Here is a 17500-nt window from a genome sequence, read left to right on the forward strand (position 1 = left end):
TCAGATGCATTCCCCTAGGGTCACGGGCCGGGGGCTCTCTCCTTTTGCGTTGGTTTGGGATTTTTTCATTGGTGTTACCATCATCTTTGTTTCAGGTTATTTGGGAATAGCGGTGCTTGCAGCGCTTGTGGACAGTCCATTCCTGCAAGCGAACTCGTCATGAGAGCCCAAGGCAATGTGTATCATCTTAAGGTAGCATTTGCTCATCCTCTTTTATAAAACGAACCACGCCTTTCCTTCCCAGAGACAAAGCAGTTCTCCTTAGTGCGAGAACTGTGTTCTTAAGCCCCAGACACGGAAAGAATCCACTGAAATGTCGTAGCATGGTAATGACTATTCCGCACACTTCCCTTGGATCCCCTTGCACACACGTATTTGTCTCAATCCCCTCGTGGCCTGGTCTGGTGTGCTGGTTTGGGGCTTACTCTTTTCTAGAATTATGTGGAAAGGAGCAAAATCGCTAAACTCTTAAGTGGCTTTGTCGGTACTTGACATACCCGTGCTTAAGAACAGTTTATAAACTTGTAACCAAAAATAAGACTTCATTTGTATTTGTTTTCAGTGGGTTTGCTTTTCCCTTTCAGTGTTTTACATGCTCTACCTGCCGGAATCGCCTGGTCCCCGGAGATCGGTTTCACTACATCAATGGCAGTTTATTTTGTGAACATGATAGACCTACAGCTCTCATCAATGGCCATTTGAATTCACTTCAGAGCAATCCACTACTGCCAGACCAGAAGGTGAATACCCAGCAGTTACTAATGAGCTTTATTAGAGTGAGTTGGAGGGTTTGGCCTCTTTTTAACCTAGCCAGGAGTTCTGCTCGGTGGTTGTGTTTTTGCATGCCTTTTTAAAAGACATATAGATGAGAGTTTAGAAATAAAACAGGAGGTGATGATGTTGGGATTCTTGTGGTTTAAAGATCTGTAGTTACGTTAAGCTACACCAGTGTTGGACATAGCAGAATCAAAATCTAACATTTTGGGGAGGGGGGAAAATAGCACTTCCCATAGAATCAATAATTCTGGTTGTTGATTTTGAAATTCAGAAACACAGGTTAGAGACACATTATTGTAAGAGGAAACTTAGAACACTAATGACAGGAAATGGGAATAGATGCCTTTGTCGTGAAAGAATGATTTTTCTGCATTCATGATAACTATACGAACTCCTGCCTTCCAAAACCCAATTTACAGTGTTTTTATTTTTAGAACAGCAATTTTATAAAACATTCTGTAATCCCAGATATCATTACAACTTTTAAAACAAAGTTCTAGCTTTTGCTAATTGCTTTGTGCTACTAATAGCTTCATTACGGATTATGTATCTATTCTTGATCTGCAACTGGAAATTTCTTGAGCCAGAGTTAGAAATGAGGAAATTATACAAGTGCACAAATCATGTAGTATTAGGAGGCACTTCAGAGGAAAAATTGGTGATCAACAGTTGTCCAGCATCCCCACTACTGGATAGTTTTAGATCTATTTTAATCTCCTTAATAAGTCCTATAGCTATGCAAGTGAGTGCATTTTGATAACTGCTGTGCCTAATTTGTAACAATTACTGTCAACCTTCAGTTAAGAGACTGTTCATTCCACACTGGCCCAGAAAAGAGTGAAATGTATGACTCGTGTGCATAATTTTATTCACATCATATTTCATACTGATTATGTATTGATGACATTGATTCATTTACTCTTTACAGCGCCACTTGCATGGATATTAAATCTTATTGACCACAGATGAATTTTAATTTCAGATTGGTGATAGATTTTTCCATCAGCTCTGATAGTATGTTTGACTTTTTCATCATTAACCCAGGCAATCACACAGCACTGAGTTATTGCATTGAAACAAAAAGTGCACACTTCACTTGGTAATTCTTTATAGATTTACAATAGGAACTTCATTAATGTCTGTTGTAAGGATCACAAAAAAACAACATTTATCTGCAAATAGGAATTTAGCAAGCTTCAAAAGGCTCCAGGAAAAATATTAGACTTCTTTGTCTTCTGTAATGTATTTTCTTAATGCTATGTGGGGAAAATGACTAATATTTGAAAACTTTTAGCCATTTCAGATTATACTGCTGTAGTTTAATGCTTGTATTTGTCATTTTCCCTTACTCTAGTGTAGGGGATACTTCTAAATCTGGTTTTTATTTTTTAATTGGGTAAATGTTAATTAAATCAAAATGTGCACAGTTTTATTTAATTTGCTAATATGGGAAGCTGCATAGAATTCCTTTTAAAAAGAGAAGTTGAATATTTTATTGCAAACTAACCAGTCGCTTTTGACGAGGCATTTCAAGCTTCTTTAAGAAATACCAGTACATATAATACTTAGAGAATTTTATGGTTTGAATTTAAGTAAAGTGACTTGGTAAGGACAGAGTTGAAAAAATGAGTGGCTAGCAAAACTATTTTGAGATAATCATTTCAATTTAGAAGCAAAGCCGTTGGTAGTTATACTTGGTACTACACCCACCCTCACCCCCCCACCATGTGAGTATGCTAAGAACAAATGACCTTTTATCTCTTCTCTGCCTTTAATATAAAGGTTTTTTATCCCCCCCTCCACATCATCACTTACATTTGTTGCTCTTTCATTTTATTTTTTGTACCGCTTGTTTACCTGACTTTTTTTTTTTTTCTTAATACCCGCCGATGCACAGGGGTTAACTCCTGGCTCTGCACTCAGGCATAACTCCTGGCGGTGCTTGGGGGACCATGTGGGATGCTGGGAATTGAACCCAGGTCGCCCGAGTGCAAGGCAGATGCCCTACCTGCTGTGCTATCGCACCAGCCCCTTGTTTACCTGACTTACTAATATTTAAAAAGCAGTTGTTGCAACTTAACCACCATAAATGGTGAGGCTTGACTCACAGGTAATAGAGAAAAAGGAAAATATACTTCATGTGTGAGGCACTGAATGTAGGCAATAGAAGTGTTAGGTACTGAGTGCAAAGGACATGTAAGAAATACGAGCCAGCTCTCAGTACCACCTTAGTATGAAATGACGTAAATTTTCAAGGTGTGAAGAGGAAGATTAGAGAGCAATCTGGTTTGTGTGTTCACGAGATTGCGTGTATTACACCTTTCATATTTTCTATCCCCTACATCTTTTTTTTTTTTTTCAGAATGGAAGAGGTAGAGTGTTCATTTGGGGCCACAGAGCATGTTAGGCAATGAATAAGAACTGAGTAGAGTATGTTTTCTCAGTGTTGGAAGCCGAAAAGAGACACTTGGCCTTCAAAAATTAATAGCTCTTAAAAGGCAGGAGGAAATAAAACTTAAGGATATGTTCTTGTCAGACACTAGTGAGAAGCTGTGTTTAGGGGTGATGTTAATTAAAAACATTTCCCTGTTGGTATAAATGTCTCACATTTTTTGTCCTTCGTGCCTAGCTCGCCCTGAATGCAGTCAATTCTCATGGTAGTTTTTGTAAATAGAGGTTTTGGGCAAGTTGAATGTAGTCCAGTGAGATATTAATGAGAGGACAAGGGGGATCAAGTAATGAAAACCCACTTCCTGGTACAACATAAACTGCTTTTTGGACCTGGAGAATGCTTTAAAATTATTTTCCCAAAACCCTGTGGCATTTTTTTTTTTTCTGGCAGCAATGAGATGGGGGAGAAATGACAGATAGCTCTGTTTTATTATTTTCTTCTCACTTGTTCTCCATATTTTTGGTACAGAAAATTAGACATTAATTTTGGCCGTTTTCCTTGTATTCACAGAACCAATTACATTTTTAGTGTATGATGGATAGTAAATACATCCATGCTTTCTCTGGTTTAAAGTAATGAGAGGATTGTTTGTACATCTCTTCCTTAAAGGTAGCTAATCGCATGGAAAATATAGGTCCCGGAAACTTTTATTCTCCTGAAATTTGTTCTCAGAGTCTGGGATATGTAGCTTAGTTGTTCTACATCATTGCCTTGAGTATATTCTAAATGCCGATAATAATTTTAAGCTTTTACATAATACAGCCTCAACTAACAACTTGAGACCTCTGAATTTTAAGGCCATACAAAGTTTTGTGGCCTGTATTATTTAAAGGAGGCTTGACTAGCCGCAGGAGATTGCGGTCTTCTAGGGAATTAAGTAAATATAATTGGAAAGTGTGGCTACCTTTTTGTATGTGTCAGTCTTTTTTCTCTGGAATTCTTTTTCTCTACCTGAGAGGGATGGTTCCATCTAAATTCCGTGCTTTTTAACAGAATAAGAGATCAGGTCCTCCTAGTTGGCACGGAGCACTGTGTGTATGTTCCGGTTTATATACCATGCCACAGCGCCCCTTTAGTTATGTAATTGGTGTTGTGTGTGTGTGTGTGTGTGTGTGTCTGTCCATTGCAGAGGACATTCGATGCTCATTTATTAAATATGCTTGCTGGCTGCTGCTGCATCTTTGTTCTGGACAGACAAATTACCTTTCTCACACTGTGCTTCCACTCTGGGGAATTAAGCCTCCACCACTTTAATTAGCTTGGAAGTGGGGGGTTTGCAGTTCCTAATAGACTTCAGGCTTTTAGTAAGTTAGGGAAAGGGTGAGCGGAGAACTTCCTGGGATGCTCAAAATGTCATTTAAAAACCATAAAAATCTAATATATATATTATTTCATTTTGGTAATGGCAAACAGATTGTATTTGACGACTGTATGGATTATCATTTCTAACTTAGGCATCCATTGAACTATGTTTCTTAATTGATCACAAGTCATTAACACATTGCATATGTTCGATCCATATATTTACAATGTTTATGTCATCTTAAAAGCAGAGAGTACCAAATGAAAAGCAGTATCTGAGTACTTGTACATGTGTGTATGTACACACACGTGCAAACACGTACCTAAAAGAGAAGGACAAGGAAGAATATATGTCACCTGGGGTTTTCAGAGTAATAATGATAATGCCAATATTGCTTAGCTTTTATTAAGTTCCAGGTACTGTTGAAAAGACTATACATATTATGTAATCCTTATTACAGCCTTGTTATCCCCACTTTAAAGATGAGGAAATGATACACAAACAAGTCACTTGCCATGGGTTGAACTCATCAATCCAAAAACTTCTGGGTAGGGAATGGGGGTGAGGTGTAGGGGGACTTAATTCTGACTGTGCCATTGAAATGCTGCTGTCAAGATGTTAGAATAAATCCTTTTCAAAAAGAAACCTACAGTTTAACTGAGTTCAGCACTTTGTTATAGAACTTGACACCAGAAACTTTCTGAAAGTTCATTTATTATCTCAACTGTGAAAACTGCTTTAGTTCTTTTCTGCTGGTAAGTAGTGTAGAAGGCTTCTATCAAGTCACAGTTGGGAAGTATTCTAATAAAAGAAGATTAGTGAATGTAGAGAAGACAAAAGCAGTCATGTTTGAGTTTAATATCTCTCAAATTTAGCATTCTAGCTAAGATGCCCATTTTTGTTTCTTGCAGGTCTGCTAAAAGGTCAGAGTAATGCAGAATGCGTGCCTTCATCTCAGATTTTGTTCATCACAGGTGGATCCCATGTGTCTTCAGTAGACAAGTCACCTTTGTAGCTAGCACCAGTGCCAGCTCCATGCCATTGCACCTTCTTTAGTCTTGATTGCCCTTCCCGCATTTATTGGTGTATTAAAATGACTGAATATGAACATTAAGGACTCCATGAACCTGGGCTAATGGGAGACTGTAGAGAAAATGAAAAAAGATCCACCGGAGGACATCTTTGGGGGGGAGGGAGATTGGGAGGAGGGAAATGACTAATGAAGCTAATTAAAAGAAGCATTCAAATCTGCTTTCTACCCTCATTAACAATTAGCAGGGCACTGGCCAGACTTTGTACCCTGTGTTTTACCTTAACAACATTCTCTTTGCTCTTTGTATATTTAAGTGTTGTAAGGAAATGTGTTTCAATCAAACCCAAACATGAGATAAAGGAAAGAGATGTGGCTTTTGTGATGCTCTATCACAAACACTTTTATTGTATCTCTGTAAAATACAATGTATGTATGCATGTATGTGTTTTTGTCCTAATGTTGCTACTTCCATGGCAAAGAAAAAAAAAAGAATGAAAAAAAAAGAAAAAAATTTGGAAAAAAAGGCTCATAGCAGCTGCTGTGTAGAAATTTCCCCCTACTTCTAATTTGCTGAATGAAGAAAAAAAAATCTTTTATTTGTGATATTTTCAGAGACATTTGCTCTAGTATGGTGTATTTAAATAATAAAAACTTAAAAGAAAAATAATCGATGGAGTTTGGGTTAAACTGCTTCTTTCTCTTCTGTAGTTTGAAAAAACTTAGTTTTGTTCCATCCGGACCGCATTTTAAACTTGCAGAGGTTGAGGGAGGTGTGTGGTATGTATATTTAGCTAGTGCTCGGCCAATAAGGTATTCAAATTACTTAACCATGCCATTTTTGGCAAAGTTACAAAGCAATGTTTCTAACGGAGTCTTTTTTTATAAGTTCAGAATATTCTGTTAATAGCACTTCATTTCGTTTCTCCTATATCACAGAGAATCTTTGGTGTTTATATATAAATATTTGTTTGATTCTTCAGCTATTTCGTTTATTCTTTTATCTCAATAGGAAAGCCTTGAGTACTGATGAAAAGCATGTTCAAGAATGTGGCGTAACCATCGTGTTCTGTTACCAAGTTAATAGCGTTGGAAGGAAATGGCATTGCTAAGCCACACCTGTACATATTTTGAAGTTCCATTAGTTGGAGGACCCCGAGCCCTTTTATAGGCATCATCCGTGGGTGACACAGCCATTTCCTGGTGGGATTTGAAACTCCTGTGGTCTGCTGTATGATTTGTTTATTTTGTTTTGCTCTTAGACTCTTCTACTCACAGCCTTTCCATATGCTTGGGGGAGGATTTGAATTTCATGGAGTTGAAAGATTGCGCTGCTGGGTCTAGCAGCAGAATTGCCCCAGCAGCGAGTGCCTGCACTTGCCTGTGGAAATGTGTAGGTCAAGGACTCTGGGCGCAGGATTTGAGCTGGAAGGAAGACAAACCAAATAGCCTGCTCTGTCAGGCTCATTATATGCGAGCGAATCGCAACCACTGCTTCTGTCACAGGTTAATAGGACCAGAAATGTTTCTAATGCTGTCTTCTAATTTCATTTTTAAAATGGCATTTTTTTTACCCCCTCTCCTGCTCTAGAGAAGCTCCCAAAAGAGATTCTCTCCCAGAATAAGGTATAAGAGGAGATACAAGATATAGAGGAGATTTAGAGGAAGATATAGAGGAGGCCTCGCTTGGCACATTTCAGCCAGCAGTCAGTGTCTTTTTAGGGGTCTTCTTGGTACCAGGAGGGACAATGTGGTTGCTCCAACCACTCCTCACCGGAGAGAGAATTTAAAGGCCAAGTTAACGCACATAGAGTTTGTTTAGAGCTCTCTAAAGAGAGAATTCCCTGGGAGGGGCAATAATTAAACAAAAGCACATGAATAATCTGAATTAAATCCTTGGGGGCAATTTCTAGGATCTGGTTCTGAATTTTTTTTTCTTTAAAAGTGACATTTATGGAACTTGGACTATTACAGATTAAAAAGGGGAGCTGTGTTCATAAGAATGCAGTAATCTATATTCTCTTGGAAATAAGCATTAATGCCCTACATAGTCTAAAAATTCAAAGGAGATAGTTAACAACTTTTGTAAGTAATACAGTGTGACATTTAGTGATGTGGGGGGCTAAGGTCATTAAAGACTTTAAATGAACTATTATGGCTGGTTCCTCAAGCACTGCTGTGTATTTAATAACGAGTTTCTAAAAGCATTTCTTAAGTTGCAGACCTATAAGATTACAAATGTCACTCATGTTAGTATAATCCACATGCAAGTGATGAAGCCTTCTCTTTGATGTGCTAAATTGGAGAAGGACTAATGGAGCTATGAATATACAATAGAACATATTTAAGTAGTAGTCTTGCTTGAGGTAAAACACTTTCTTGAAACCAGAGGCATTTCAAACAATAAAACCTAGCACTAATGGGAATGCTTGTCTGTGTGGATAGAAAGCTACTAAAACACTCAGGTTTATTCTGATGTGAACTATGATTGTATTCCACCCCCAATCCAAATAATACGTAGAACAACAACAACAAAAATGCACATCTTGTTCACCTTTAATCTGTTGGATCTGTGATGTTACTGAGATATACTCTTCTTCTGAAAAGACTTACTTAATACTAACCATGTCACAGAGCAAGGTGGTCCCTGTCCGTGCAAGCAAGTGCAATTAAAAATAAAAGCAAATGTTTCTAAGCCTTGTTGAACCCCCTGTTTTTAAAAAAAAAAATTGCATAAAAATGTCTTGATTCTGCAAATTGTCACTCTTGCTAATGAAACAGTTTCATAAAAAGAACTGCCCTCTGAAAGGGTGTAATTTTTAGTTTGTTTGTTTTGGTTTTTTCTTACCTTTGTGTCCGATTAGATTTACACATCCCAGAAGGTAGGAGGGCCAGAATGAGTTCTTTCCAAACCCAATCATTTGCCACAAGAAACTTATTTCCAGCTCTTCATGATTTATTAGGGACTAGTTTAACGTAGATTTAGTGTCTTATAAAATACAAAATGAAAAAATTGTCACACAAAAATGAAGCCCGTGAAATTGTCATCATCTTATTAGTAAGCATATTTAGATTCTCCTGCCCTTATTAGGACTGATATTTGAAACAACTAATGACCTAAAATGAAGCTCTTAAGTGGCTTTAAATATCAATATAGTAAGATTCTAATGCATACTGCTATTGTGTCAAATATTTCTTAGGGCCAGTAAATTTTATAACAAACCATGAGTCCAAGAGCTCATTTTCAAGAGACCTGCGAAAAGTTTTATGTAGCCTGCACAATTGTATTTGAGCACAGAGGTTTTCCAAAGATTTTCACCCATGAATTCTATCCTGGGTATTTGTGTACCTACTGCAGTTTGAGAAGCCTTTGGAAACAGACCATTTCACAATTGGTATTACTTGTCGCTTTGTTACAAGACTCACCTATTCTCAGTCCAGCCAAGTCACAGAAATGCTTATTACAGTTAAAGAGCAATTTGTTTCCATGAAACTGCAATTAAAGTATTACTGAGCAGCCATTTTAGATTGGCAATGCTCTGAACGCATGTTAAGCAGCCAGCAACTCCCACTTGCAGAGTCTGAGACCTAACTAGCAGCAAAGTGTCACACGCCAGCCCATGTTGAGTATCAAGTTAAGAGGTGTGTGTAGCCTCTACTCCCAAAGTGAATGCACCAAGCAATGACAAGTCAGGGCTGATTGGGGGAAGGTGGACTTGTAACTTACCTCAAGTGAATACTCTTTCCAGTTGTACAAGAAGTGCTTTATGCTAGGAGATATGTGCGTGTTTCCTAGAGGGAATGTTTTCAAGTTTAGATTGATTCTGCCGAGAATGGACTGCAACTCAGAGGCCTCAAGCCAATAATGTACTACAGGTCCTGACATGTTCCAGCTGTGTAAACAGGGCTATTCTATCTCCTAAATCACAACTAATAAAGCATAGGATGAAAATCAATTGATTCTGTTATAAGTTCTTTGAATGACACGAGGAAGTTATTTAATGATGCACTCCTAGATTGGACAAGCTTGAGTTGAGCCACAAAAATAGGCCTGTTTGAATAGACCTATTTCTCCCTTCAGAAAAAAAAAACAGAGCTGGGTGGGTCTTCCCTGGGCTTTCATTTTACCACTGCTAGGTCAAAGCCTGCTGAGGGAAGAAAGCATCCGAATGGAATTCTTCCCACAGACCTTAAGTTCAGGATTTGTTGAGTGAGAAAGGTGAAGTGTAAAGGTTTTACTGAAAATGCAAAACGTTGCTGTAAGATCCTGAGAGAGGAAAGGATTTTAGAGGTGGTGTTTCAAAATGCAATTAGCACTGAATTCTAACCAGCCTGGAAACAATCATTACCTCAAGAACTGGAGGCTTCTCACCTTCCTTCGGCCTAAAAAGTTGCCCCTTAGTTGAGTCAAAAGGTTTGTGTCCTCAGCTTTTTCAAAAACACTTTCCAAGTGCCATGATTCTATTTGTGGGCACTCACCTGTGTTGTTGGAGCTGTATCTTTTTTTTTTCCCCATTTTTTTCTTTTTCCAGACTAAGGGAAACAGTTCCTTCCTAAATTAGGTTTTCTTTTTGGTGAATCAAATGTTTTAAGGAACCGAAGAGAGAATATGAAAGCCATCAGAATTTACAAATGAAGATTAATTATAAGAGCTGGGAAGACAATTACTTGGGCTGTAATTGTATACCTTTTCCCTTATTTAAATAAAGTTAGGTAGACACGGGGGTGACTTAAATTCTACATCTGTCTCCACAAACTGCTTCAGTTTCATCAGTCATTACACTTTCTGTATACCTTGCAGCTTTATATATAATGTTTATTATAAAAACTTTATTTGGAGTTGTATATGTTGTTGTAACTATATTTTTGATGACAAAGTTTGTTTTTTAGGGGGTAGGGAACACCCAGAGGTGCTTGGAGCTGATTCCTGGCTCTGCTCAGGGGTCCCTTTTGGCAGGGCTTGGGGAACCGCATGTGATGCTGAGTATCGAACCCTGGTCAGCCACATGGAGGGTAACCACTGTACTGTTGCTCTGGCTCCGGTGACCAAGTTTTTGTACATGTTATCTCAGTCCTCACAGTCATCTTGGTTGTTATCATTGTCTCTTTTATACACAAAGTGCTAGGAGGTGACTTACTGGGCCAGGGATAGAGTGAGGCACATGGGTGCTCTGGTTGCTCAACATAAGGGGGTATTGGAGGGACCAGAGAGATTGTATGAAGGTCACAGCCCTTGCCTTACATGTAGCCAACCTGAATTTGAGCCCCAGCATCACATATACTCCCCCAAGCCCTGCCAGGAGTGATGACTGAGTGCAGAGCTAAGAGTGAGTCCTGACCACTGTCCATATTTTGGTATGGCCCCCAAGCCAAAATAATCATACAATAAGGTGTGCTCAAAAAAAACAGTATTCAAGATGATGTTGAATGCAGTCTTTTTAAACAAAATTTATGTTGAAAAAACACCTATGATGAGAAAATTACTGTAATTTTATATTAAAGCTAGATCTGTTAGCTTTTCTTTCACCTTTGACTCCCAACATGGCTAGGGATTATTATTATTATAGCACACAGTGCTCAAATTGTTATTTGAACCCTAGCACTTCGGTAGAATTGCCTTTTAAATTGGTAGACTAACACAATGATAGACTTTTTTAGTTCTCTGAACTACTAGTAGGTTTTTTTTCTTTCTTTAAACAAATGCATTGAGTTTTATCTCTGTTTAACCTAGAATACCGTCTCATTTAGATTGCACACATTTTCACTTTGTTCTAAGGAAATTTGAGTTTTGACAAATCTCAACTACTTCATGATGAATAATGAAGGTAACTGATAACTGCCCACAAGTTGTTCATGAAGGAAAAGATCAAGATTTTGTTGCACATGTTCATCCAGCAAGCAAAATGGATAAACATATCCCACACAAAACAATAAAGGATATGTTTAAGATGTTTGAGCCGTGGCCTGAACCTGCAAAATTTGCAGCAAGTTAAAGGTCAATGAATTTAGTTATATAAAGGTAACAGACTTTCAAGTATAAAAATAATTTACACTTGCATGATAATTTTTATTGAAAACTTTTGCATGTTTTAGCACGATGAGGAAAGCAACTTTTCACAAAGGAACTGTAGCTCTGTAGCACTGTCGTCCCATTGTTCATCAACTTGCTCGAGCGGGCACTGGTAACATCTCCATTGTGAGACTTGTTACTGTTTTTGGCATATCAAATACACCACGGGTAGCTTGCCAGGCTCTGCCGCGCAGACGGGATACTCTCAGTAGCTTGCCGGGCTCTCCAAGAGGGATGGAGGAATCGAACCCGGGTCGGCCGAGTGCAAGGCAAACGCCCTACCCACTGTGCTATCGCTCCAGCCCACAAAGGAACTAATACTCATTTTTGTTGTTTTTAATATAGGAGACCACTGAAATAGTCAAATGGAACAGATTACACCTCATACATATTATATCCAAACAGGATTCTGAGCTGATTTAAAAAATTTTGTTGGCTGCACTTTTTATTTTTCTATTAATTGTTAGTTCCAAAAAATTGTAAATAAATTTGCTGTAAATCCAAGCTGTCTTTATCACAAGAGAAAATAGTTAAGATTAAAGTATTAGCGACCAGCCATTTAATGGGCATTTAATTTCTACTGAATTTAATGCAACATTTTTTGGTGTTGATAGAAAGGTTAGGCAAACAAAAATCCTTTAGGGGCTGATAGATAGTGCAAGGGTTAAGGTACTTGCTTGTCTTGCACACAGGAGATCTGGGTTTTATCACTGGCACCACAATCGGTCCCTGGGCACTGCCAGGAGTGACCCCTGAGCACCACCAACCTTGGCCAACACACACACACATACACACACACACACACACACACACACACACACACACACACACACACACACACCTTTCGGTATATATTCATGACTATACCAAAGCAAGTACGAGTTCTCAACGCCAATATTCTTTGTATGCTAGTTTATGTAGTTTCTCAGCCTAATGACTCTTCGTAGGCTATATTATAATCCTTTTATTCTGCCAAAATTAGCCAATACATTTTTTTTCCAGTCCAAAAGCTACATTGTACTTCTGATTATATATGGATGGCCATAAGGACCTGGAAAACAGCGATAGGGATTCAAAATGTATTTGCAATGTGTGTGTTACAGCCTAAGAACATGAAATCAGTAACTTGCGTCTGGAAGCATCGTCAGGATTTACACAAAGACTGATGTGTCTCTTGGTTATACTATTGTCTGCAACAGAGGGTCCCAAACTTATTTGGCCTACTTCCCCTTTTTCAGAAAAATAATAATGCCCCAACTGCACCTGAGGCTACTGCTGCCCTGCAGAATGGTTCTAGCAGCCTGTGGGAAGGCATTAGCACTCTCCTTGGGAATGCTAATCTAAACTAGAACTAGTCTGCACCCACATTTGACCAGTATTTAAGCAAGTGTTATCCATACCCAGAACTGCAGGACAGCCCCAAGCAGATGCCTAGAAGTGTTTATCAGTCTTTACAGCGGGTAGGGCATTTGCCTTGCATGCAGCCGACCCGGGTTCGATTCCTCTGTCCCTCTCGGAGAGCCCAGCAAGCTACCGAGAGTATCCCACCCGCATGGCAGAACCTGGCAAGCTCCCCGTGCCGTATTCGATAGGCCCAAAACAGTAACAAGTCTCACAATGGAGACATTACTGGTGCCCACTGGAGCAAATCTAATCTCGTCCACAAAGTGGGCATATGTAGATATTTATGAACTTTATAACTGTAATTGATAGTTGTTTGTTTTCTTCTCCTGGACCGAAGCCATAGTATAGCAGGTAGGGCATTTGCTTGGCATGCAGCCAACTGGAGTTCAATCCCTAGCATCCCAAATGGTCCCGCCAGGAGTGATCCCTGACCATAAAGCTGGGAGTAAGCCCTGAGCACTATCAGATGTGGCCCCCTCCCAAGTGAAAGAATCTTTTTTTCCCTTTTAATCTTAGACTCCAGGGTAATTTCCACCCTGAGAAAAAAGGAGTAAGGGTGATTCAAGGATCAATGACTTAAATAAACCGTGCTTCAGCAAGGATTAAGGGACTGGTGTCTTGCTGCAGATTGGGAAGCAAGCTGTATGGACTCCCCACAAAGCCTGGCCACACGCCCCATTTCCAGTGGTTTTGTTAGTCTTCTTTCACTGCTTCTTATTTCATTACTATCACTGTGCATTCTACCCTGCCCATCCAGAGTGCAGGTACCGTGTTTGGTAAAACACAAGCTAAACATGTGCATGCCTCGAGCCCATGCAGGGCTGTGACATTTGGCGATTTCAAACATTAGCAGTGTTGGCAGTTTCTAGAAGTTGATATGATACAATATTTGGTGACACTTCACAGGTGTGTCAGGGAGAGCTGTGGTAAAGTGAAAATTGTGACAGGGAAAAAGCAGACTCCAATGTTCTTGATGAATCTTGGGTTATCAGTGTCAGTATCAAAGCTGGGAAAGAAATAGCGATTCTTTTTTTTTTTTTTTTTTTTCAGCTTGGGCCACTTGAAATGGAATCGCTTCCTTCTCCAAAATGGGTGCAGCAGGGGCTTCGAGAGATGCAGGGTGCACGGTTGAGTTTTCAGATTTGTTACTGAGTAAGTCAGGTGGATAAACACGCTTGATTTTCAAAGACAGGCAATTCTAAATGGATTTCTGAGACTTGAAGCTCTTATCTAAGTCTTCCTTCATGGAATGGGATGTAATTCACAAAGCTCCATAAGTTACTTCATGCTGTAAGCAATTGATTTTTAAAAAACCCTATTTATGTAGTAAAACATGTTTTAAAGTTAAAAGGAAAGATTCTGGCTGGCTTTGGAGTTCTCAAAGGGCTGGCAATCTCTGGTATGGGAAGGTATAGCTGTAATATCCTGTGAAATCCCCCCAACACGCACAAGTTGTAGCATGTGTGTGTGTGTGTGTGTGTGTGTATTTTTTTGTCCAGAATCTGGTTTCCAACCAGCCCACCAAAGAATTCTGCCTCTGGAATCCCCTTGTTTTGCATGCAGATGGCATATTAATGAACTCATTACTGTGCATTTTATCCAGCTCTGGACAGATTTGTGACATTATTTTTCAAAACAAAACAGGGTTAGGCAGTTGGTTGGTTGGGCCTGATGAGAATTAGGTGACTAAGTTAAAGAAATATTTCTCTAAATACTAACAGTCTGCTCAGTATTGCTGCTAAATGTTCTATAAGATATTCAACTCCTATCTGCAAACCCTCAAAAGGTACCTGGATTTCTCCACATTCCTGAAGATTTATAGAATTTACTTTACAGAAGGAGTGTGGCCCAATTCCGTTCAAAGGCTGAGTAATTCTGGTTTTTCTTTGTGAATTCTTGTGAATATCTGGGGACTCTGTCTATGCAACCTTTTTTTCAGTTTAGGTTTCTGCACCATCTTAACAAACAAAAGGAAGACTACTCACTGGTATCATAAAGGCAGAAACTATAAAAATTAATGAGGGAATATTTACCTCATACTCTGTGCTCTCTGCTTTTTAGGACAAAAATAACCACACCTCCCCACCCTCCCCTTTTATTTGAAAGCATGTAATAAAGGTCGTATTGCATGGTAATATGAAATATGCACCTAACAGGCAGTAAGGAAACACTGGAAATTCAATTCTGGTTCTGAAGGGAAATCAAATGGAATCTATGAGTACATGTCTTTCTAATCAAATATTAGCCCTGGGCTAACATTTCATCTCAATACCTTGTTTTGCCCATCTGTTAAATAGGAATTTGCTACAGTTGCTGTATTTGCCAATGCATTAGATGGAGGAGGGGTGAGGGAAGGCTTCATATATGGAGGATGGCATTCGTTTAGATGTCTAAACCCGGAAAAGATGGAAAGCATAGTAGCTGCTCTGATTTTAGGGTTAAGATAAGGTCTTCTATTAACTTTGAAAATTACAGCCTATCTTTGTGTCTTCTTTAATGAGGGGCAAGGCTGGTGGGTGTGATGATGTAGATTAATCCAAAATAGAGGGTAATGGCTTATTTCTGTCTTAGATAATTTTAAAGCATGTTTAGATTCAACAGTTTTTAGCTTCAAAATTGAGAGGGAGGTGCAGAAAGGTACACATAGATATACATGCCCCTAAAGCATCAGTATACACATACACTGTCAACACTCCCTGCCAAGGTGGCACACTGGTTATAGCTGGTGAACCTACGAGGCCACATCATAATCACCTGGTGCTGTTTATAATTTACATTAGGGGTAATTCTTAGTGGTGTACAGTCTCAATCTTTTTGTTGCACAGATTATTTTTACTGTTCTCAAAACTCCCTGCGCTGTTCTTATTTATTCATCCTTGCCTCACACTTACTAGTCTTTGGTAACTACTCTTCTATAGTTTTGCCTTTTCCAGAATGTCATAAAATATAGTTGGATTCATGCCATATGTAACCTTTGTGGATTGGCTTTGTTTTTTTTCCACATAGTAAAATAATTTTTTTATCCTCGATATTTTCTTATGACTTGGTGGCTCATATTTTTCAGCACTGAATAGTATTCCATTGTCTGCATACTTTCTCTGTCCACCTACTGCGCTGAAGGACTTATTGTTTCTAAGTCTTGACAGTTAATGAATAAAGCTGCCAACATTATCTTTGTGTGTAGGTCTTTGTGTGGATATAGGTTTTTAATTATGTAATTTTTAGAAGCAAGGCAAACAATGCCTTTGATTAGAAAATTTTGCACTAGGTTTTTAGTCCACAAACTTACAATGGTAGTAGAAGGCAATCTGGGAAAAGAATGAATATATAGTAAACATCTGATCTCAGTCCGCCATTTTCTTTTCATATCCAGTCCCCAATATACAATCTTGAGAAAGATGTTACTATTTTTCCTACATTTTTAATTGAAGGAGCAAGGACTTAGGTTAGATAACATGTTTGAGATTAAACAGATTGAGTTGTTTGGACAGGAAAAATCCATCCTCAGAGTCCAACATAGGTCCCCAAGACCTTCTGTAAGCGAAGCGTGATAGATGACAGTTTTATGATCATTGATCTCTTAGTTGACTAGTTCACCATCAGATAATGAATTTGATACTAAATATTTAAAAACGTGACAAATTTCTAAATATTAAAAATTGATCGATTTCTTATGGAAGCATTATTTACTTGATTTGGGTAGCATTATTTACATATGGAAATAGATGTAGTGCTCAATTGATTATATATATACACATATATATGCTTTCCTTTGTAAAGATAATAACCTTTATTTCCCTTTTCATGGCTCTTCAAGGAAGGAGAATGAATTATCATTTGCTATTTGCCTACTAATTCAATTAGAACTGTTATTGAGCTCAGCATTTTTCATGCAATAACTTGTCTAAATCTCACAAGGTACCTATAAAGTTTTATGAATCCATTTCACACACTTAGAAACTGAGGCTTAGAAAAATTGAGTAACTTGCTCTTTATGCTTAATGCATGATAAAGCTTACAACCCTGGTCTGTCTGAAATACACTGCAATATGCCAGATTTTGTGACTTCGTTAATGTTTGTGACAGCCTTATCAGAGAAGGTGTTATTCCCATTTTGCAGATGAGGAAATAGAGGTTCTGATAGTTCTGTTTGCTCTGTGGGTTAAGCTGCACAGTTATTTGCCTGGCCTTAATGCCTGTGGATGAGCCAGAATTGTTTTATCCTTGCAGTATAACCTAACTCTATCAGGCCTCTGCTGTTCATTTATAGAATAAACTGTGTATGTCTATCACATGGACAGTTTATATCTTCAGAATGAGAAGAGATCTTCAGAAGTACCTTCTTCTTTATTGCCTAGAGATTTATCAAATCTCATTAGGTACTGTTAAAATAATATGAGCTGAGCTCTGGGTTGGTTAGCATATTTCTTTTTTATATTTTCTAAAAATGGCCACAATTGTGAG

General features: G+C 38.5%; 1 protein-coding gene across 3 annotated transcripts in view; it reads left to right on the forward strand.

The window, feature by feature from the left end:
* Window positions 1–6234, forward strand: part of LMO4 (LIM domain only 4) — a 17288-nt gene extending 11054 nt beyond the window's left edge. For all 3 annotated transcript variants that reach the window (XM_055138757.1, XM_055138758.1, XM_004603303.2), the window contains exons 3-5: window positions 96–192; window positions 585–740; window positions 5444–6234. In XM_055138757.1, coding sequence (XP_054994732.1) covers window positions 96–192; window positions 585–740; window positions 5444–5452 — 262 coding nt within the window. In that variant the 3' untranslated portion in view covers window positions 5453–6234. The remainder of the gene's footprint in view (window positions 1–95; window positions 193–584; window positions 741–5443) is intronic.
* The last annotated feature ends 11266 nt before the right edge of the window (window positions 6235–17500 follow it).

This window comes from Sorex araneus, chromosome 5 (genome assembly GCF_027595985.1).
Source record: "Sorex araneus isolate mSorAra2 chromosome 5, mSorAra2.pri, whole genome shotgun sequence".
NCBI classification, from domain to species: domain Eukaryota; kingdom Metazoa; phylum Chordata; class Mammalia; order Eulipotyphla; family Soricidae; genus Sorex; species Sorex araneus.